Source organism: Stenella coeruleoalba (genome assembly GCF_951394435.1).
Source record: "Stenella coeruleoalba genome assembly, chromosome: 6".
NCBI classification, from domain to species: domain Eukaryota; kingdom Metazoa; phylum Chordata; class Mammalia; order Artiodactyla; family Delphinidae; genus Stenella; species Stenella coeruleoalba.
This window is the reverse complement of record NC_137151.1, coordinates 6,267,650-6,290,103: the sequence shown is the minus strand read 5'-3', so window position 1 is coordinate 6,290,103 and position 22,454 is coordinate 6,267,650. Positions and strand designations below refer to the sequence as shown.

The window sequence follows — 22,454 nt, the reverse complement described above, 5'->3', positions numbered from 1 at the left end:
GACCACACCAACGTCCCAGGGTCTTTGTTTGGGTTAACCTCACCAAATGACATCTTAAATTTGAGCATCCCCCCCACCCCCGAGTTCAGGTTGTAGCTTTCTGGGCAAGGTCAGTTGCACTGGAGAACCTAATGAGAACTATGAACCTTCTTTCTAGAAAAATCCAAATTTTAAAGGGTTCACAAACCTTAGTTCAGAAAAGTTGGCTCAAAAAACCCAATGGCATTTTTATGTAATGGCATTACATAAAAAAAAATAAATAAAAGTGCAAGGTTATTGGGTATCATGAACACCACACAAAAACATGCAGGCTGAATAAATATGATCTGGTTGGCTGTCTTTAAAAATAAAATGACTAGGGGCTTCCCTGGTGGCACAGTGGTTGGGACTCTGCCTGCCAGTGCAGGGGACACGGGTTCCAGCCCTGGTCCAGGGGGATCCCACGTGCCGCGGAGCAACTAAGCCTGGGCGCCACAACTACTGAGCCTGCGCTCTGGAGCCCGCGTCCACAAGTGCTGAGGCCCACGCTCCTGGAGCCTGTGCTCCACAACGGGAGAAGCCACCGCAATGAGAAGCCCACGTGCTGCAACTAGAGAAAAGCCCTCGCGCAGCAATGAAGACCCAATGCAGCCAAAAATAAATAAAATTTAAAAAAATTTTTTAAATGACTATTACTACTATTCAAAAAAAAAAAAAGAGGCAAGACAAAGAACAATTTTTACCCATTATGATTTATTCTCTACAATACTTTGTTAAAGAGTTCAATGATTTGCACTCAGAAGTTATATAGCCAAGAGGCAACCAAGTGTAATACAAAGAATTGGTCTAAAGTCTTTGCACTGAAGGCCATACAAAGTCTCTTGCTTCAGGGAAATAAGAATGAAAATAAACAAAAAAGAACAAATAGCTCCCTAGGCTCCAGAATCTCAATAGAAAATAACATCAACAGTTAGTGAAATTGTAGGTGTTAACATATCATGGAAAACAGATCTTGTGCAAATATTAAAATTAACACCCAGGACTTTTGTACAGATGATATTTATTATAAACAATAAAATATATGTAATGTCTCAACTACAAACCTTTCACGTTGAAAGGGTCTCTAACATGAGTTGCTTTTTAATATCATGAAGCGAAAAAGTTTAAGAACCTCACAGTGGAAACAATCCAACACCGACGAACTCTAGTGATCAGACATTCTCTTTTAGTTAATGGAGAACAAGGACAATTCGAAATTACAGAGAATGTCCTAGCTGTGGGTATTATGAGACAAGCCAACCTTCCAGACCAAAAGGCACTCACAGCTAGGGATGAAACGAACTCCGAACCAAACCAGCCAAGGTGGAGCTGGTTCCTTGAAAACAGTGGTTACTGTTCAGCTTGAGCAGCCCAAGGACAAAGGAAACACCGAGCAGAAAAACCTTCCCTTCTCTTCAAACCCACCACTCCCACTACGTGGACTGGCCGCCATCACTGCTGTGGTCAAGCACGTGGAAGGCAGGTCAGTTCCAGTTCGGAGCTGTCATCTCCCTACGCAAAGCTGCCACGTGGATGATCCAGACTTAGTATTTTTCCTGAGAGCCACCTGCCATACATCTTCAGGAGGTGACCTTGACCGTATACTTCCAGACCACTTCCTGACTAGGCTCCATTCGGGACAGACACTGACAGTGCCATTCCTCACGGGGCCAAACAGTTCTCCTCGGTCGACTCCTGAGTCCCCTCGCCAAGGCAAGAGGACCTCGAGTATCTCCACTGCTGGGCTTGGATGGGGGCGTGAGGGAATGTGCAGGGAGTCAGGCTTCTTCACTCCAGAAAGTGGAGAGAGCCCACGGAGCCCTCGTCAGTGTGGTGCTGGGCTTCAGGAGCCCGATTCTTGTGCACTGCTATTTTTCCCCCCCATTTCCTGGGTTTTAAAATCTTCTGTTCATTTTCTTAAATGGCAGGTATCCTACCCCACCCTCAATAAAATAAAAAAACATACTATACGTTGGGGAAGACAAATAGGGCAACATTTCTACGAGAAAAAATAGGCTTGAAAGAGCATGGCACTGAAAATGCTTGCATGACCAGTCTCACTGAGCGTGCTCAGGGGTGAAAGTTTAGCACCATTTTTTTTGCTTTTTTTAAACTTTAGAAATTAAACACAACTTTCAACATAGAAGACTTGAACAGGAATGAGTGTAGCCCTATGTATCAATACTGTTGTACAAATTGGAGGTGGGCGGTTTAGTCCAGAGCTGCTGACCACCCTGACATCGATCCATGGCACCTAAGAGTAACTGCCGTCACATTTATTTGCAACAAGACATTTATTATTCTCAGCAGCAGGAAATCACGAAACAACCCCTTCCTCTTTGGGAGCCTGTTTTCACGAACACCGCGAGGGAAAGGCGGCGGCGTGCAGCAGCCCAGCCCGCGCATCCAGACGTCAGCCGGCGCTTCCCTTGCCCGTTCCACACCCTCGCCAACAGCAGAGGACTGTGCCGAGCTCACCTGCTCACCCTTACCCATCTCTTCAAGGAACGAGACAACTATGCCTAGAATGGCACGTGTGTCGTTCCTCAGATTGCGCCTCTGCTCCCCCTCCCCCGTTCCTGGCAGAAGCAAACCCCAAAGACCCTTTGACTTGAACATCTGCCCATTTTCGGAAAGCCACACCACTACCACATAAACATTAAAAATAAATTAAATCAAAACATTGTGTTCACTGGGTTGACACCCAATCCGCGTCGAGAGTTCTCTAAACACGTTGTTGAAAACCAGTGTATCACCCGTAGGGTCCTTTCTTCCAAGTGGCCACCTCTTCCTGTGAATCATTTCAGCAGTGCCTCTGTGACCATGTTTTCAAAGCGTCTTCCAAGTCCCCAGCTTCTATGAACTTTGCCACCATATGAGTGAAGAATAGGCAAGAGGGAGGAGAAACTTGCTGACAGGTATTTGGAATCAGCAACAACAAGAAAGGGAAATATGCCACATGAAAGGATGAATGACCTAGAATAAAATGAGCTATTTGGAACTCTGCCATGGTGGGGTAAAGATTCCCGGCATGTTAGGCAAGATAAAGATTCACCTTGTTTAATGACACAGCTTTGTTCTAAAGTCCTGTAAGGACTGTAACAGCAACAGTTTTCCCACTTCTACAGGCAAACTAGAAAAAGGAACTCCTCTGCTTAAAGATCTCTCAGGATGTTTGCCGGAACAGAAAAACAGCTTAGAGACCCTGGATTCTCTCCTATGCCGACGTGCCCTTCTAGAGCCCGACCCAAGTGCTTGTCTGAACACCTCTGCCCTCTGAGAACCCAGATCCAGCTATAGGCACTGCCACCAGTAGAGGAGTGAGGTAGCCGGGTGGTAAGGAAGAGGTCTCTCCCTCGACACTGCATGCAGCGATGCCGTCAGGACCTCCCGCGGGCATCCCAGTCCATTCCTCTGCAGGCTACACCACAGCGCTCTGTTCGATACCAGGAGACTCAATGCAGGAAGAGTGCCAGAAAATCCAACTGATAGTGGGATGAGAATTAAAACCTTTGAGGCTAACTGAGCAATGAGAGCTGCAACGCCATCCAAAGGGCTTCCGATCTTGAGGTGGGTCTCTGTCCAGGAGCCGCAAACGACTCATGGTGCCCACGTTCGACCCTAACATGGCGTCCACTTACGAAGCATGGAGGTTGAGATCAACTCGTGGTATGCTATACACTGGAAGTTTAAAAAAAGGAATTTAAAACAACCTAAAAACGTTTCTTGTTGGTCTCCGTTGCCCAGACTGCCAGGGGAATACACCTACTCGATCTGGGGAGGCTGCAGGGGTGTGTGTGGGCTAAGCCTTCACGGACCATCAATTCCAGCTTCCACTGAGTGGCCAACACACAGGCAGCAAATCACCAGCGGCACCTGCAGCCAAGGTCTTCTGAACCCACACGGAATTCTCACTAGTCATGGAGGAGCCCCAATCCAACGGAACCCCATACTGAGGAAAGGCTGAGATAAGGCTTGGGCCCCTCAAGTTCTGTTTCATTCGATGTAACCCCGCCCCCCTCAGTCAGCTGGAGGCAGACTTGGCAACGGAAGCTAGCATCATAAAATGGTGCAGTAATAAAAGTAACTGGACCAGGAAGAGGAGGCATCTGCTCCAATGATGTCATAGCCATTGGTGGCCACGGGGGGGTGGGACTGGTCATGCAGCCGTGTGTCAGGAGTAATGATTGTAGAGGGGCGGGGCATGAAGAGCGCCATTCTGGAAACAGTGCTGTCGAGAAGCAATATATTCTGCATAACTGATTGTCACCTTCTCACTTCGGTACCTGTGTAAGGAAACAGGAAAGGGTATTAGGAACCCCAGATACTTCATTTTGTAGTCACGCGGCAGAGAAAACCAAAAGCTTATTCCACATTTTGAAAGAATAAAATGGAAGACCAAGAGCAATCTTACTTACAGAGAATGAAAGACGACAGCACAAGAGAACAGTGTTGTTATTACAAATGAACGAGATGGAAAAGCACACTCACAATTCACCCCTGAGAATCTGTTTTCTGCACATCCCACCTTTAAACACTTCATATGCTTATCACCAGGCTGCTCTTAAGCAATCTGCTACTAGGGTCTGAGTGAGGAATTTCAAGGTCAAATTACATGGGTAGCAGACTGGAAGATGGCTGCACCAATGCCCAGTGTAAAACGCATATCTACTTTCAGGTTAAAATGTGATAAATTTGACAGAAATGCAACCTCCACTTGCAGAAAAGCAACAAACAAGTTATTTATAAACTAAAAGGGGCACAGATACCTAATTCTGGGTCAAATTCTGACGAAGCAGGTTAAAAGATCCTGGGGCTATAGAGGATGGGTCTCACTTTCCAGATGAATATGCCATATCATATCACAGGGTCATCAGAACAGAATTCATAGCACTTTGGCCTTGCTCTGGAAAGAGCCATGAGTCAGGATGCGAAGCATGGGGTGTTACAAACCTATGGAGCCTACTACAGACCACAGGAGCTGGGTGTGACAATCCTTACCCAGAGCCATCTCTTTCCCACTGTAATCACTCCTCCACTGCAAGGTGATTATTCCTGAATTTTGACAGGGAAATGGCTGTTCAAATAAATTATAATAATAATGATAATAATAATGCTTTGTATTTGAAGATTTTTCTTTTTTTTGGAATCCAAAGCATTTCAAAAACACGGGGTTATCTTCCAGATAGACCTGTGAGGTTACGATATTGATTATTCAGCATTTCACAGATGAACGGGCCAACGGAGGTCCACAGAAACCCCACAGAAGCTAAACCTTTCAGTGTTTCCGAGTTCAGTAGGGATGGGAAGAGGACTGACATCTACTGACCACCTACTACAATGTTGCCTGGCCCTGGACTAGCACTTCTTCATACATTACCTTACCACACCCTGAAACGACCCCAAGGCATTACCATTCACCTCTTGCAGACAGGACATTTTTTTTTTCTGCTCTGAGAGGTGGAACAACTGGCCCAGGTCACACAGCTAGGAAGTGGTGGAGCTGGACTCAGAGTCCAGTCCATGCATATTCTCCTACGCTAGGCAGCCTCCCCGTAGAAGGATTAGCCGCAAACAGGCAGAGGCGTTTCCTTGGAACTATTCCATCAACAGGCCACCTGACTACATGGGATGACTTCAACTGACCCTGGACTTCTGTACTGAGAGCCTTTTCTCCTGCCTTCAGCCTTCCCGCTCAGCCTCCCAGCAAGTGGGTCTGACAAAGACACCCACGACCTGCTCAGCGGCTACTCTGCTCCCACTGTGCTGGCAGCTTAGCCGTGGACATGCCCAGGATGCTGGGGAGTCTCTGCCTTTGCTGCCACTGCTTCCTCAGAGCTTCCACCTCACCCATACGTCTTCGGTTTAGAGACATTAACAGAGAAAATTTTTCTCTTCCCCTGTCTGTCAAAAGTATCCTCCATCCAACCCCAAGTGAATTAAAATGACAAGGAAAATAAGACAGTGGCTTACCTGGTGAGTTTGATGGTTTTTCTGAATTCACTGGTAATGGGAGCCTTAAAGCCACCTTTCCTGAGCAAGGAGTCTATCGTCTGGATCTGATCCCAGTCTGAGGAGAAGGCAGGCACACCGAGGTCAGCGCACAGCGACACAAGAGCGGGCCGTGCTCTGACACCACAGTGACAGAACAGAAGCAGCCCGGTCTGCTGCGGGCGGAGCAAGCCTGGGCACTGCCCCACGTCCCTGGAGCCCCGTCTGCCTCACTGGCAGTCCAGGGAGAATCCGAGATGTGAGATGACGCCCGACACACGTCACTAATGGCTGTCCCCAGGCCCCCTGCTTCTGAGTCTTTCCTGTCAGATATGATCCCAGTATAACTATCTAGCAGCAAACATGGTCCCAGCGTAGACCAGCCTGTAGGCCTAGTGCTGTAACCAGGGCTGTTCTGGGAGAAGAGAGAATTCATACTCTGTGCTTGTATTCCTTCGTGTGGCCTTCCTTCGTTTCGATGATTTCTAGGAGTCGTTTTCTACTACAGAGACTTGACAGCAGGAAGGAAACTATTCCTTTAGGAAGGCTGGGAAGGTGTTCACACATCTACTGCTGTGTTGTTCTTGAAACATTTTCAACAGATATAACCAAATATATCAAACTGAAAACCAAAGAGAACCCCCTAAATTACTGCAGTAGGTGCCTTGATTTTAAAATTTTCCCAACCAGTTTTCAAATGGCAAAAGTGCTTGCTTATTTACCCATATTATCACCACATCTCACTCTCAGGAAGTAACTCCTGGTGTGCCTCCTTGGACAGAAATGCCAGATTTAGGATCTCAATGAAGCGGTTAAAAGGCTTCCTCCTTTTTATGTCGTATCCTCACTGCTTTTGAAACAGTTTAAACACAACGACGACGGGAACCAACAAGGCAAGCCCTCTCCACAACATCAGTTCGCTGATACACTGAACCGGATATTTTTCTCTATTCCAGGTTCACACCTAACAGATACATATTATTTTCAAAACACAGACCAGTTCCAAGAAAGAAAGAAAACTGGGTCATACACCAGACTGCACGAGCAGCATTTTAAGGTATTCTTCTAACTATGCTTTGAAAGAGAAAACCTGCCTGACCCATTTCCTACCTTTCATGTCCCACTGTAAGAGCTAAGTAGCTACCGAGTTCTTTCAAAACACAGGAGAGATTAGGTTCTGCATTCTTCCAATTATCACACTGTGTAGTAGCTCACGACCAGAAGGTCAAAACCCACTAATACGGGCAACCTCCCTTTACAATGAACTCCAGAATATGACCAAGTTGACTGCTGGAATTTCCCTACAGTTAACCACTGCAGTTTTGGGGGCCAAGAAATACCACTACTCACTGAAAGTACGTGAAACGAGCAGCTGGGCGTGGGAAGTCTTTACCCCTCTTCTCTTCCCAGCTCCTACATCTTTGGGGGAGTTTCTCGTTCTTTAAGAACTTGACAGATATGGGGAGAGGAAGAAAGGCACTCATCCTTAGTTACAGTTAGGCTGAAAGGCAACACACTCCACTCTCCTGCCCTTTACTTGGCAGCACTGTGAACTGTATCATTCACGGAAATTCCATGTGTCCAACTCACCTTGTTCCTTTGCAACCTCAGGTAAATATGTGGCTGTACGTTTGACGCCTTTTTCATTAACGAATTCAATTCGAATCCCATGGACCCCAACCTACAAAAACACACAACCGGTAAATGGCATTTACTCACTCTAGTGGAACTTCAATTATCCTCATATAAATCAACACTGCCCCTGACCAGCTTGACCCAGGGCTGAGAAAAGGGGAGGCTCTTGCCTTTCATGACTTACTCTCTCTCTCAGGCATGGAAGCCAAAGAAACTGCTGCTTTAGGGGAAGTGAGAGTCTACGTGCAGCCACCTCTCTGAGAGTACGGAGGCTACAGAAATAAGTTCTCTCAGCAGTTCATCCAAAGATCTTGAATATTCCACCTTTAATCTACTCCATTAAGAGAACATGCCACAGGGTTTTGATCTGGGCCCCTGACTCTGCACACATGGCTCCTGATAAGGGCTTACCACAAAGAATCAGGAATGTTCTCCTTTATCCCCATTCCTATTTCTTATTAGACATGGGAAAAGGATGTGCAACAGAGTAGACTGGGAAGAATGGGAGAAGAAAGCCTTCCCATTTCTTCCTACTTCTGATACCGCAGCACCTTTTCTGTCACCCAAGTTGCCTGCAATTCCTCCCAAGCTCAGCTTTCACATCCTCAGACCCTCGCTCAATGAAGGAGACACGTTACCATGTACTAACCCGAACCCAAATGCAACGAGAGACGCAGAGTTCCAAATGCGGCTGCTCTCACCTCCCAGTCCAGGTAATCACCGGCATCCTCAAAGTTAGTAAGGAGGGAGACAGAGCAGAAAAGCTTAGGCAGCTCCTCTCGGGTCAGGGGGGGGAATCGGCTGTCCTTAAGTGCACTGGAGGGGACAGAAAACACAAGTGAGGCTGCTCCAGGGTTGGGAGCCAACATCATGTGCCGAACGCTTATGGCTCTCGAGCTCTGCAGAAAACATCCACTATCCATCAGCCCGAGCATGCTGCCAACAACCTGACGCCACTAACTGCCTGCACTTGGACTGGAAGTGACTCACCGGATTAAGTCCCCTACATTTCCTGATTAGCCAAAAGAGAACACTCGGACTTCACCACTCAGAAGAGACAGGCAGTTTTTTTTTCCATTCTTGCCAATCATCTACCAGTCTTACGTGCGGTTGCCATTACCTGGTTAGCGTGTATTCCCTGAGTCCTGAATGAAGATTCATGGCTGAGAAGGTCCCAATGCAGCCACGAAGCCGCTTGTCCCGCCCCGTCTTCCACGTCACAAAGAGCGGACTGAAAGAGCAAGCACACATCAATCAGGGAAGAAGAAAGCCTCGGCTCCATCCCCGTTCATCTGTTCTTCCCCTCAAGGATGGTTTCCTGACGCGGGCTGTCTGAAAGGCTCTGCCCTCTCTGCCCTCTCCGAGCCGCACAGCCCCAGGGTGTAAATGGAGAGGAAATCGCCGCGAGGCACGAGAAGAAAGGCCCCTGCTCACAGCCTCCCTCCACTCTACCACCACGTGGACGTGCCGTTTTCTTCTTCCTCTGCCCAGGACTCAACTCTTTCTTTCTTCTTCTAGTTCTCCATGTCTTTCTCCTCTTGTTTACTCTCTTTTCAGGTGTCTGTGCTCCCAGTTCCACCTTCATGAAGACACACGGGGCCTGCACACCTTCTCCGCTCAACCCCACATCGTGCCCATCATTATTTCTGCCTCTCCTGCTCATAAATTCCAGAAAAAAAGAAAAAGTCTCCTCAAGAAAGCTTGTTCTTGGGGAATTCCGCGGCAGTCCAGGGGTTAGGACTCTGCGCTTTCACTGCCGAGGGCTCGGGTCCGATCCCTGGTGGGGAAACGAGGATCCCGCAAGCCAAGTGGCGCCGCTAAGATAAAATAAAAAGCTTATTCTTAGCAGAAGTTAACCACTTTCTAGGCCCAAGTCATGCTGCATTAGGCTACATCCGAGTGACGCTGACATGTTTTAGGCAGAGGTTACAGGGCTGTCCCCTCTTCCTGAAATTCCTCCATATTCCTATGCCCTTACCTCTTTGATTCTTGAGTTAACACTTCTCAAAAGCAACTTAAATTTTTTAAGTTATCTAACTTTGATCATTATTACAAAGCAGGATCTCCCACCTACCCATCTTTTCCTTCCAGGAAAACACCTGAACACCACCAGCCAAAGTTAATGTTCCAAAACCTGCTCAAAAACCCTTCAAGAATTCCACTGTCTCCACATCCTACACTGCTGCGGCCACCACTACGCTTCCAAACCCACGTCCCTCTCCTGCAAGGGACACACCTGACCCCACTCAGATCAAGGCTTAGCCTCTCCACCGACTCAGTCCGGATTCTTCTGTTCACGGTATCGCACGGCAATACTTCCCTAAAGAGTGAGCACATTTTTCTCTGCATTTCTTCTCCTCTGACACAATCACAGGAGTAACTTCCTCTGCACCTCTGCCCAGACGGTGTGTGAACACTATTTAGCTTCTGTGTGTGATCTGCCAACTCAAGTCTTCCGAGAGCAAGGACTGTTTCTTCATACTCCTCCATTCCCTGCCCAGCGGGGCTAGGCACCGCCTCAGTATGGCATTAACAGTCGAGGAATGATGATCAGTCAGTGAATGCTCTAAAAATAAAAATAAACAAGCAGCAGCGCTCTTTACAGCCACCTCCAAGCTGCTTCCAACCGAGAAAGAAAGCATCGGCACGAGCATCTTCACCTGACTTTACCCTTTACACACATTCCTTAGTAAAGTCATTGACACCTCGGGGGGACTTGGGACAAATAAGAGTCTTGAACTAAACACAGTACAGCAAATTCGGACATTCCTGGTGGGGTGCCGGCAGCCCCATGGGACTGACAATGAACCAAGTGAGGGACCCTTGTTAAGAGCATCTCAGCTCCCACTAAATGAGCTCCTAGTCTCCCACCTGGCACCCAGACACTGGCAGGTCACTTGGGCTTCAACGGTGCTCGGGTCCACAATGGTGTGATGGTGTGACTTCTCCACGTGAGAGGTTAAATGACCTACCCACTGCCATTTGAACCAACAGAAGACCAAGAACGAAACCCTCCTGATTCCCGGAACATTACTCTGACAAGCCAACCACTCCTGCAAACACAGCCTAGTGCCCTTCCATTACTGAGCCCAGTGAGTGTTCTAGACATTGGCTGCACGTTTCTCATCATCCTATTCCCAACGACCTTTGCCCAAATCACGTTAAGCTTTTTGTAAGTAGCAGACTCCCTCAAGAGAATGCCCTCGACAGAGGCGTCATGCCTTTCTCACCATCCCCGACGCGCGACCGCTTTACTCACTAGGGGTCATTGGTGAATCTAGGAAGGCGTGGCTGTGGGAAGCCGTAGAGGTGACAGTAGAGGACGTCGAAGCAGTAGCAGCACATCTCTGCGGTCACCACCAGATTCTTGGTGGTGCTGGCAGTTCCATTGGGCCTGGGGAGAGGGCTCAGCGCTCCCGATGCGGGGTTCATCCGTGTAATGGGAGGGTTTCCAGGTCCCAGAGTTAAGTCCGACACGTTCTCGCGACCACCGCCGCCGTCCACATGCTGGTGGTTCTGAAGAGGCCCCGCGCTGGAGCCGGGGACGGCTGTGGACTGGCTCCCGTGACCGTGCGTCCCACCTGCAGACAGCTTAGGCTTCTTAACCCCACAACAGCCTGCTGCCAGCTTGGGCTCCAGTGGGGGGACGCAGCGTCTTTTTCCCATCCTGAACCAGTGCTTGAGGTCTGGAATGCTGCGGAACCCTAACCCAGAAGAGAACATGCAAGCATTAACTCAAATGGTTCGCCGCAAGGAAAACACAAAACTCAAAGAGAAAGGGTCTCCATGGAGAGGGTAGGAGCCATCAAATACTTTCTTGCCCAGGTCACATTGGTTGCAAAGGGTGGCAGACCAGTGGGCTAGAAGAGACCCTGAGTTCCAGACCGAAGGCGCCTAAGCTCTTCCTCAGGGGGAGCTGTTTTCCATTTTCCATAAAGGTTATCATCGCCACGGACGGAGGCAGGCCACAAGCAGCTTCCTCTTGCCCAGGACTCCCTGGGCAGAAAGAAGGGTGGGGTGGCAGCCAGCGTGCAGCTGAATGGGGACGCTTCAAGACCGACTGGAAGACTGCACTTGACCTGTCAGGTGCCTCATCAGGACACTTTCTCTACCGTTTTAGAGGCTCCAAACTGAACCACCCTATTTTTAAAGAACCCCAGAGAAACTTTCATGCTTTTTCTTGTTTTTTTTTTTTTTTTTTTTTTTTTTTTTGCGGTACGCGGGCCTCTCACTGCTGTGGCCTCTCCCATTGCGGAGCACAGGCTCCAGACGCGCAGGCTCAGCGGCCATGGCTCACGGGCCCAGCCGCTCCGCGGCATGTGGGATCCTCCCGGACCAGAGCACGAACCCGCGTCCCCTGCATCGGCAGGCGGACGCTCAACCACTGCGCCACCAGGGAAGCCCTGCTTTTCCTTGTTAACCACATCCTTTCCTCATTTTCCTCATCACTAACCTCAATTTCTGTGTAATTTTAGCCCCGGACCTCTATGAAGATGAAAGGCAGCAGCTGTTCTGACGAGAGCACGCTTTCTACCACCGGGCTCCCCTCCCACCTTTCCGTCCTCACAGCTGTCCTGCACAGCCTTACTCATTTTCTTTGGTTCTCCTCTGAACTCACTCCAAGTTCTACACTTCTGTCCTTTCAAGACCCCATTCAAAAAAAAAGCTACAACCTGGCAGAAACCTTTATTCACACAAATGACCCAAGCTTCACAGCCCTTTTGTGAGGCAGCCATTTCTGCCCTGTCATAGCAAGGCAGACAGATGCAAAGCCATCAGCTTAACCAAATGCGGCATCAGATGGCCCAGGAAACCGGAGAGCCCCAACTGATTAAGGGAAGGAAGGAATCTTTTTCCACTGAATTCTTTTTCTTAAAAAGCCTAAGGTGAAGATACATAGTTATAACATGATCAAGATCCTTTCTGTTGTCTGTGTCTGTAATCAGCAGGCTCAGGAAAAGCGATCCTAGTTATTTCAATGTTGATAATACCAAAGTTTGTAAAATTCTGCTGACTTGAGAAAAGTACACTTTGTTTTTCCTCAAGTCATTACCTGTTAGTTGTAGCCCTCCCACCCAAAAAAATATATATAATCCCTACCTAAAATTTTCCCTGTGCTTTGAACACGTAGCACACAACTGCCTTTTAGGCACTGCTCTACTGTATGGTATTTTGATTGTAAATTCTACAACCTTTTACATCAAATTAGATATGCACATACCCGTTTGCAATGCCGTAATTTCTACAAAAACAACCTGCCACTTTAGGTTGAATGAGATACAAAAATTTCACAAATATTGCTTATGTTCTTGATATATACTGACCCCTAACAAACACACATTTTTGTATCTAAGACAGTTCTTCGGAAGATGAAAGTTGTCTCTAGCAGAGGAATAGCAGCTTGCATGCTTCAATGTCTGGCCTGAAACAGGGGCTTCTTTTTGAGAAAGCCTCACGCACGTGATGCAGTAAAACCTCCAATGACTAGATTGTTCCTGAGCACGGATATCACTGCCTTGTTCGGACTGTTAAGAGAGGGAGCAGAAGATCTCGGTTAAAAATGCTGCCTCCACGCAGTGGTTGAGAGTCCGCCTGCCGATGCAGGGGACATGGGTTCGTGCCCCGGTCTGGGAGGATCCCACATGCTGCCAGGAGCCATGGCCGCTGAGCCGCTGAGCCTGCGCTTCCCGAGCCTGTGCTCTGCAGCGGGAGAGGCCACAACAGTGAGAGGCCCGCGTACGAAAAAAAAAAAAAATGCTGCCTCCAGAGTCAAATGGCCTGCGTTCAAATCCTGATTCCTCCAGGATTAACCTATGCCTCAGTTCCCTCAAACTGGGAATAACAGGAGCACGTGCCTCATGGGGCTGTTAGGAGAACTGAGTTTAATATGTGTCAGCTGCTTCCATACAGCGTCTGGCATAGAGTCAGCTGCTCTTATCATCTGGGCTTATCATCTGCTCCCACCAGGATGGAAACTTCCGGAAGGCCAGGACTTCGCTGGGCACTCAGGGCTTAGAGCATCGACCAGGTGCTCTTTAAACAGGATTTCACTGAATCCTCAAAACCACTCAGCAAGGAGGACAACGTTACCATCATTTTACAAAGGAGGAAACTTAGGTTTAATGAGCAAGATAATCTGCCCAAAGCCAGACTGCCGCTAAGTGGCAGAGTCAGGATTTGGACCACAGTCCATCTGTAAGACTCCAAAGCCTGGGTCTTCCCACCAAACCACAAAGAAGAATGAGGCCTGCCAATAATACCCATGGGATTCAGTCCCCTTCCTAAGGGCATGACTAAAAAAAAGAAAAAAAATCAAGGGTATACTAAAAACTAAAAGAATAGTTTGCAAAATCTTGCCAACAAAAATGGAGCAGGGGGAAAAAAAAAACCTAAGCCCAAAGCCAGTATCTCCGCCATCCCGCTGACAATCATCAGTACCCCTGCCATTGTCCCTTGACTCCACAAGGGATGGCACTGCCCTCCGAGCTCTTACCTGACTTTCCACCTTGTGCATAACTGTGTGCAGGGGGTTTAGGACACGTGTTGAATGAAGCAGAGGGACCATCTCTCGAGAGCTACAGTTTTAACAGCACCAACAGGGCCCTGAGGCTCTGCCTCTAGAGAGCCCCAAAATTCAAAGAGGCAAAGAGGAAGGATAAAATAGGTTAAAAAAAGAAATCTTTCCTCATTCGCCTTACACCAAAGCACACCTGAACGAAGGGCGAAATGTCATGAGAGAGTGGCAACTCAGGTGTTTCTCTGCAGGTGCTATCAGCTACCTGACTGTGAAACATCCTACAACAGAGCAATAGAAGGGATTTTCAAACCATGCCAAGGCAGGTGAGCTCAAGCCTAGGAAGGTTCTGCCTACACATCACGTACAATCACCGATCTGCAGTGGGGCATGATCACAACTGACACCAAGAGAATACGCTTAACAATTCCCCCTCCCCAACTATGATTTGTAATCTGTAGAACCCACCCAAATCTTGTGGTTCCTTAGGCCCGAGCTTTCTCTGGAGGCCACTAAGCAAACAATTCAACAGATATTCTCAGTTAGTGACCAAAGGCAGAGTTAGAGACCTTCTGCCTCAAAAATATATTAGAAGGCATTTCTTTAAAAATTTGTTCCATAGGGCTTCCCTGGTGGCGCAGTGGTTGAGAGTCCACCTGCTGATGCAGGGGATGCGGGTTCGTGCCCCGCTCCGGGAGGATCCCACGTGCCGCGGAGCGGCTGGGCCCGTGAGCCGTGGCCGCTGAGCCTGCGCGTCCAGAGCCTGTGCTCCGCGGTGGGAGAGGCCACAGCAGTGAGAGGCCCGCGTACCGCAAAATAAAAAAAAATAAAAAAAAAAATTTCCATAAATTTAAATCTATAGAAAATTTCAAACATATGCAGCCTACTTACTCCATCTCCCCACCTCCTACTGAATTTTTAAGGTTTGTTTTTAAAGGGACCAGTATTTTACCTATCTGTCAGCGTCAAGCAGATGTTAAGTGAACGACAGGAAAGACTGAAAGTGCTGGCAGTGAGTACTTTTACTTACCATATCAACCTCAACCTATCAATTTCATCAGGTTTCTCTTTAAAGTGAGACTCTTCTAACCCCACTCCAACAAAGCGGGCATCTCACCACAGCTAAGTGTCCCAGACTCGGCTCCCGGGACTGTCCTACAACGACCAAAGACACATTCACTTCTCCAACCGCTCGGCTTCTGAGGGCACAGTGTGAGATCCCTCAGAATAATAGCATTTCAGTACAGCAGACTAACCTGCTGTCTGACCAGCTAAAAACAAACACCCCAACGGCACAGTCTACCTCTTCTAGGACTGTGTGCATTTGTTCTCACTCTTCCCCCAAACCTCATAAACACTACCAGCAATGGTACACTGATCATAGTAGGAGCAAATAAACGTTACTCCTGTCAAGCTGGTTCATCTGAAGCAATTGGAATCAGGCAAAAACCCTTGCTTTGTAAACACATATCACTAAGACCTTCGGAGCCTTCAGCTGGTTACTCTTTCAAAGCTAAACTCAAGGGCCACTTTAAGGGCCAATGGCAGTGATGTCATTTTCCTACTGTCTGTCCACTTTAGAGCGAACAATGAAAAAGAACTAGTTAAAACTGGATTTCCACCAGATGGAGACAATACCCACACTTCCACAAAAAGCTGGAGGAAATAACAGGAATCACTGTGTTACCTCTTAAGACCGCCTAACCTAGCAAGTGTCAAATGAAGTAAAGTTGCTCTCAGGGTTGAAAAAGTCACCACACCCTTTACCTGACATGCAGTATTCAAGGGGTCCTGGCCTTCACGAGGGTGCACAACAAAGGCACCTCTCCGGCCCCCTCTGTGGGAAAGCTGAGCAGTGTGTTGTTGATCTGGGCCCAGTGGCCTACATAGCCACTTAAATTCCAGCCAGCAATGAACTCACCAACACCTTTGGTCTCAGAGGCCGAGCCGCATCTGTGTTTTTTCTTTCGCAACACCTAACACAGCGCCTCGCACATGGTACGCACACCAACAACCTTATCTACGGGTCTCCCAGCAATCCCACTTAAGTTAGCCTTCCTAATAAAAAGAGTACTTATGGCACAAGCTGACTTGTAGATACTCTTGTTTCACTGTGAGGTGCTGACTGTTGAGTGTGTCAGAAGCTGAAAGTGGCCAAAATACAGGTATCTATTATTATCAACAATGTCAACTCAGGGAATTCCCTGGCGGTCCAGTGGTGAGGACCCGGCACTATCACTGCTGGGGCCTGGGTTTGAGCCCTGGCCGGGGACCTAAGATCCCGCAAGCCTCGGGGTGTGGCCAAAAAAAACAAAACCAAAACCAAACCAAAACACAACATCAGCTCTACTCAGCCCAAACCAAGGAGTGGTTTAATTCATAGCAAGGTGGAGAGCCAACGTGGACAATCCATTCTAAAAAACAAGTCAAATATCCCCTACAGTAACTTCTTGGTTTGGTTTATGGTGGTAGCTGGCTTCTTGGCTAAAACACAGTAACTGGTCAGTCCTAGACTTGGCCGCAGGTGCTGTTCAACTGTAGGTTGCTCAAGGCTTTCCTTCCAAAGGACACACCTAGTTTCTAAACTGCACTTGAAAAGAATTTTCTTTTCTTTATCAAAGATGGGGCGCTTTAAGAGCTACCCAAGGGAGCATTATTTGTCTGGAGGGCAATTTACGATTTCAGGGGTTAATACACAACTATACTCCAATAAAAATTTTAAAAAAAGGAGTTAATACAAATGATGTCTCATAAATTGCTGATGTTATAAACATAAACAAGGTGTGGAGACCAGTACTGAGGGGAGGATGTGAGGACACCCCGACAGACGTGGCTGGCTGGACAGGAGGGCCTTCCTCCCTTGCTAGGGGTCCCTTCCAAGGCTCCTAAGTCCACTGAAAACAACAAGCTGGTGCCTTCCCAGAGCAGCTCCCATCTTCGGAGGACACAGCCCAGGCTTTGGGGTTACTGTCTAGGCTCAAATCCCCAATCTGACTTACCAGGTACAAACTCAGGCAGGCTGTCACATCTCTGTGGACCTGGGCTCCTGCTACCACAGAGGGCTTAGCTGTGAGCAATTCACTAAGACATGAAAAGCATCTAGCACTTCTCTGGCACAGAACTACTATTCATTAAAGCATCTGCTATTACTAATACTAGGACTACCTTTACCGATAAAAGCAGGGTTTGTTATATAAATAACATAGCTCTGAGTTCTTACAATTTCTAGAGGGATAAATGTCCTCATAATAAAATTCTATTAAGAACTACCATGTAGAGATATTATTTTTTAAAAATTTTTATTGGAGTATAGTTGATGTACAATGTCATGTTAGTTTCAGATGTAGCGCAAAGTGAATCAGTTATACATATACATATATCCACTTTTTTTTTTTTTTTTTAGATTCTTTTCCCATATAGGTCATTACAGAGTATTGCGTAGACTTCCCTGTGCTAGACAGTAGGTTCTTACTAGTTATCTGTTTTACATATAGTGGTGGGTATATGTCCATCCCAATCTCCCAAGTTATCCCTCCCCCACTTCTCCCCTGGTAACCATAAGTTTGTGTTCTACAACCGTGACTCTACTTCTGCTTTGTAGATACATTAAAAGATCATATTACTAACATGGGGTTATTACTCTAATGACCTTGATGCTTTTCCTCTTTGGAGAGACATGCTTCTAATAAGTCATCCACTGTTTTTTTCATTGTGAGACACCAGAAGATATAAGGAATATTGGGCTGAGAGCTGTGCACAGTTCTGTTCTACAAGGGTCCTCTTTTAAGCTTGCAGCCATACACTAAAAAGAAACTAAATTTGTTGTTGTTATTACAGATACCTTGATATATACTGAGTACTAACAGAACTACTGAGTCAAAGCAGTTAGATTTCCAACAATAACCAGATTAAAACATCTAGAAGAGCCTGGAGGTGGAAAAAAAAATAGAGAGAGAGTCATCTTTTGAAGCCCCAAACAGCCTATGCGGGGGCATGACCTTCTAACACAGAAAATGGATTTGGAAGGTAGGCAAAAAGCAAAGAAAAAAGAGGTCTCTGTATTTTCTTCTGTTATTATTTACTCTCCGGATGTCTATTCAAACCAAGCTTTACGCAGAAGGGAACAGGCTGCTGTTTCCTTTGTGACACAGAGTTGAACTGAAATTCAATTTAATCATTATTTGAGCAGTGAAACGGCACCTGAGCTATAATTCTGGCCTACTTATTATGGAACAATTCCAAGAAACAGATGAAAGACCCACAAACATTCTGGTCATCATTTCAAATAATCATTTCTACACGAAAGCCCATCATACACACATAAACAGCCAAAACATTTGCTGTGTGAAAATTTTCCCTGCGAAAAAGAGATCTACCTATACAATTGCTTTTAAAATTTACAGATTTAGAAAAATACACAGTACTATACACTTTCATGTCAACTTAGCTTAAGGAAAAACATGACCACAAGGAGTCAGATGCTCTGTTTTCCTTTTAGATCCCCTCCCTTTACTCTGTGAGCTATGGCAGGGTGCCAGATCCTTCTGGGCCTTGGTTCTTTCATTCGTAAAATGAAAATATTTGTCCTCTGCCTTCCTCACAGAGTGGCTGTGAGCCTCCAGTAAGATGCGAAGCGATCTGGAAAACTCTCTTACAAGTGTTTGCATACCGTTATTAACACATTTGAGGGGAACGCAGCAGTAATAAAAATTTTTCCAGAACTTGGTTTACGTGTAGACTTTTAGTTATTTTTAAGAAAACAGTATCACCCTAGCAGATTCAGGGCAAAATGTTCCATAAATCTCTGAAGATTATACCCATGTGGAAGACACCCAATAATTGACCTTGACAGGAACTGCATTAACCTACAAGTTATGATCTTTGTCTTTAAAAAATGCATAATTTGGGAAGCGGTGGGAGACGCGAAGGGTAAGTGTAATACTACACCACCATCTAGGTCACTCTAATGGGATTATGGAAAATAAACTTGTCTTTACATATAAAGAGAGCAAGTGGAAGGATTCATCAGCTTTAGGACACCCTCACGGAAGCAGAATAACAGAAGCGAACAAAGTAAACCTACATCCTAAAGTCCTAGCACAGGCCTAAAACGAAAAAAGAGAGCAAAAGCAACAAAATTCTAGTCTAAGTATGTCCAAGGTAATACTCACTGAAAGCAGAAAGTTTGTATTGCCAGGGGAACAGCTATAACAGAGGAGGGGAGCTATTTTGTCTCTGAAATGAATTTTCTTCCTTCCGATTCCATTCCTTCTTCCTGTACCTAAGATGGAAATGCAGGTGCAGTGAATGAACAAAATCAAGGCAGTGCCGGGGTAAGAGATGGTTTCTGAAAAACTACAACTCAACAGAGCAATTTCTAGAAAGAAAAAAAAAGCTAAGGAACAGGCTTTCTTTAATTCAAAACATTTCAAAATCTAAATATAAGGCAGCAAGGGCAACCCCATGCACAAAATCATCTCATCCCTGGTGCCGTCACCAAGAAGGGAGGACGGGGGGATCAAAGGTTTTATTGAACCTGAACATTAACACACATTAAAACTTCCTCTACCACTAATTTAGACCAAAACTTGTTCTCAGGCCAAGATACACCATTTCAAGGTTCTCCACTGGCTTCAGAATACAAACAGATTCCCAAATCCTCTGCAAAGATGGTGCTGAAAGATTACTGGACAGCATGCCAGGGTCCTGAGGCCAGGCCATCTTGTTATCCCAGGTGGAGATGATAACTGTAGGTAAGAGTCACCCATCATACTCTTCGGCTGGCATAAATCTCTTCGTAATCTCTTCACCAACTCTCCCCACCCCCCCCAGAAGTAGAGATGTGAGTTATTCCCAAAGATGTAAACAGGAGACTCCAGGCCCCACCCACTCTATCCTAGGAGAGGACAGTGAAAGAGGATAGGCCCAGAGGGATAAGGGTGAGGGAGTGTGGCAAAGTGAGGAGTTCAGATCAGGACAGGGGATGGAGGAGGGCGAGGAATGAAGGGCAAAGCTCACAGCCTGGGAAGGAGGGAGGCATAAAACCCACAAGAGTGTCAGGTGGAGGGATGATGGAAACGGGGACTCTGGGTGGATAAGGAAGGACAGAATGAGGGTGGAGTTGGGAAGAAAGAGAAGAAGAGGCGAAAGCGTGCGTGTGAAAGAGAGTTCAGCAAGGAAAGGGCGAGATACAGTGGGGAGAGGAGAAGCCAGAGTGGGGAGGGACCAAACAGGCAGAAAGAAAGGTGAATGGTAAGGAAAAGGGGGTGGAAGGAAAGCGTGCGGCGCCGGGAGTAGTGGTGGGACGACCCAGCGACTGGTAGGGCAGCGAGGGCCGAGCCGCGGGGGTGGAATCCAGACGTCGGGCGGGGGAGGGGGCGGTGGGACTGGGGGCGAGGGCCGCCAGGCGGCGCCGGAGACCACCAAACTTTACACGACCCGAGACTGCTTCCTGGAGGGAGTGCAGAAAGGAGCTGGAGCCTCGCCCGGCCTCGCCTCGCGGCCCGGGGGCAGGGGCGTCCGCCCACCCCCCTCCCCAGCACGCCTCCTGACCCCCCTGCTCCCGGCGGGCACACGCGGCCCGCAGGCCCCGCCTGCCGCCTCCTTTCACCGCCGCCCGGGAGCTCCCCCCGACGCTGTCCCGGGACCCTCTTCCCGAACCCGGGGGGGACCCGCTCCCCGGCCCCTCCGGTCGCCCCGGGGTGAGGAGGCCCGGCGCGCACGGCGGCAGCTGGAGGGAGGCCGGCCCGGCGGGCACGGGGGAGGAGGGAGCGGCGCGGACCGAGTTTCCCACCTTTCCTCCTGGCCCAGACGCAGCCGGGGCAGACGGAACCTCTCGCGCTCTGCCTCCTCCTCCTGCTTCATGGAGCCATGCACCTGGGTGGGGGCTCCCGAGAGAAGCGGGCCGCGGGCGGGCCAGACGCGCGGCGCGGACGGGGCGGGGCCAAGAAGGCCGGCGGGGGGCGGGCGGAGGAGGAAGCGGCGGGGCGGCGGTAGCGGTAGGAAAGAATTGCTAAAGGTATTCCCCGGGGCAGCTGGAGGACTGAGCCGAGCCGGGACCCGAGTCTTCCGGTATCCCAGCAGCCACCGGAGGCAGTGAGGTAATGGAGGAAGAATGTAGGGAGTCCTCCAGTGGTCCACACGCCCTCTAGCGAGTCGCCAAAACCATAGAGATTAGGGAGCCATCGGAGCACCACCCCACTATTGTCACGTGGCCTGACTCCGCGCACTTTATTGGCTGGCGCCGACTCTACGGGATTGTATTTAGGAGGCTGCTTCCCAGTCTTCGGGCCGAGTCCCCGGCAGTTGGAGTAAAGAAGGCGAGGCGGTGAGGCACCGAGAGGAGGCTGGCCAGCTGGTTTCTCCCCCGACCCAGGTCACTGAGCGGGCCGAGCGGAGCGCCCGGCTGTCAGGCCGGCCGGCGCAGTGCACGCCGGGCCGCCTTGGCTTCTGCGAGCGAGCGCAGAGCGCGCCGGGAGTTGTAGTGTGGCCGGCCGGGCGGCATTGTCCGCGACGCGGCCCAGGTGCTGGTTGGGGACGTCAGCCGGGGTGTCCCGGCCTCGCTGCTCCGCCCTCTCCCGCGTTAGGACCCAACACTCACCTGCCCACGGCTTTTCTTCCCGAGCGCTCACGCTCGCGTCGCTTCCCCCGACCGGGCCGCAGCCTTCGAAAGCAGCCAGGAAGGCGCAGCTCAGACCAGCTTTAAATGCAGCTGACCCACTGGCTCCGGCCAGGCCTGCGGGGAGGTGTTCCAGGCTCGGCCTCCAGGCCAGCCTCCTCGTGGACGGGAAGGGGCAAACTACACCCGGGTGGTGCCAGGAGCCCACCTCTCTGACTTGACCCTGTGCGTCCCCAGCCTGGAGACGACTCAGGTGGAATTACCCACAGTACAGGCTTAATTCAATAGGTCGACTAAACACATTTCTCAGCACTATAGCAGGGCAAGAGCCTCAAACAGAGCACTACAAAAAAACTCAGTTTTTAAAAATCAGTAGTAAATCATTTTACTTTCAAATCCTTGCTATTTGATTTGACGACTTAACGTTTTTATTTTAATTACAGATGGATTTGCCCTAAAAGTCTTTTATTTCTGCCTTGCTCCCCCACCCTAACCACTCCAAACAAACCGTTTAGGCCCTGCAGTAAAGGCATGCCCTATTTTAAAGTATTGCCAGTCTTGTTAAGAACACACACTCAACCCCACAGTTTTGTTTATGCACAAAGGAATCCTTAACGTGTTTGTCTTCAAGGAGCAAAGAAAAGTACCTAGTAAAAAATGCAAATCATATCTAACAGT

At 48.4% G+C, this 22,454-nt stretch overlaps 1 protein-coding gene across 3 annotated transcripts; it reads right to left on the bottom strand.

Moving 5' to 3' along the window:
- Positions 1–543: 543 nt before the first annotated feature.
- Positions 544–21,087, bottom strand: AMMECR1L (AMMECR1 like). 3 transcript variants are annotated; one of them, XM_079924843.1, is made up of 9 exons: positions 20,952–21,085; positions 19,330–19,439; positions 10,904–11,348; positions 8,765–8,875; positions 8,346–8,460; positions 7,600–7,690; positions 5,992–6,088; positions 5,020–5,073; positions 4,195–4,304 (listed from the first exon to the last, which is right to left on the bottom strand). In XM_079924843.1, exons 3-8 carry the CDS (start codon positions 11,308–11,310, stop codon positions 5,046–5,048), a joined length of 849 nt encoding a protein of 282 aa, XP_079780969.1. In that variant the 5' UTR covers positions 11,311–11,348; positions 19,330–19,439; positions 20,952–21,085; the 3' UTR covers positions 4,195–4,304; positions 5,020–5,045. The 3 variants fall into 3 exon arrangements, with proteins under 3 accessions (XP_079780967.1, XP_079780968.1, XP_079780969.1); XM_079924841.1 differs by lacking the exon at positions 5,020–5,073 and having other exon boundaries at positions 544–4,304; XM_079924842.1 differs by lacking the exons at positions 5,020–5,073; positions 19,330–19,439 and having other exon boundaries at positions 544–4,304; positions 20,952–21,087.
- Positions 21,088–22,454: the final 1,367 nt, after the last annotated feature.

What these genes read in the sequence shown, in the direction of transcription:
- AMMECR1L (XM_079924842.1), bottom strand. Translation starts at nt 11,310, where the DNA reads ATGGGAAAAAGACGCTGCGTCCCCCCACTGGAGCCCAAGCTGGCAGCA. An exon ending in AGGGAATACACGCTAACCAG is followed by an intron (nt 8,461 to 8,764) that starts GTAATGGCAACC and finishes TGTCCCCTCCAG; the next exon opens with TGCACTTAAGGACAGCCGAT. An exon ending in GTGATTACCTGGACTGGGAG is followed by an intron (nt 7,691 to 8,345) that starts GTGAGAGCAGCC and finishes GTGTTTTTGTAG; the next exon opens with GTTGGGGTCCATGGGATTCG.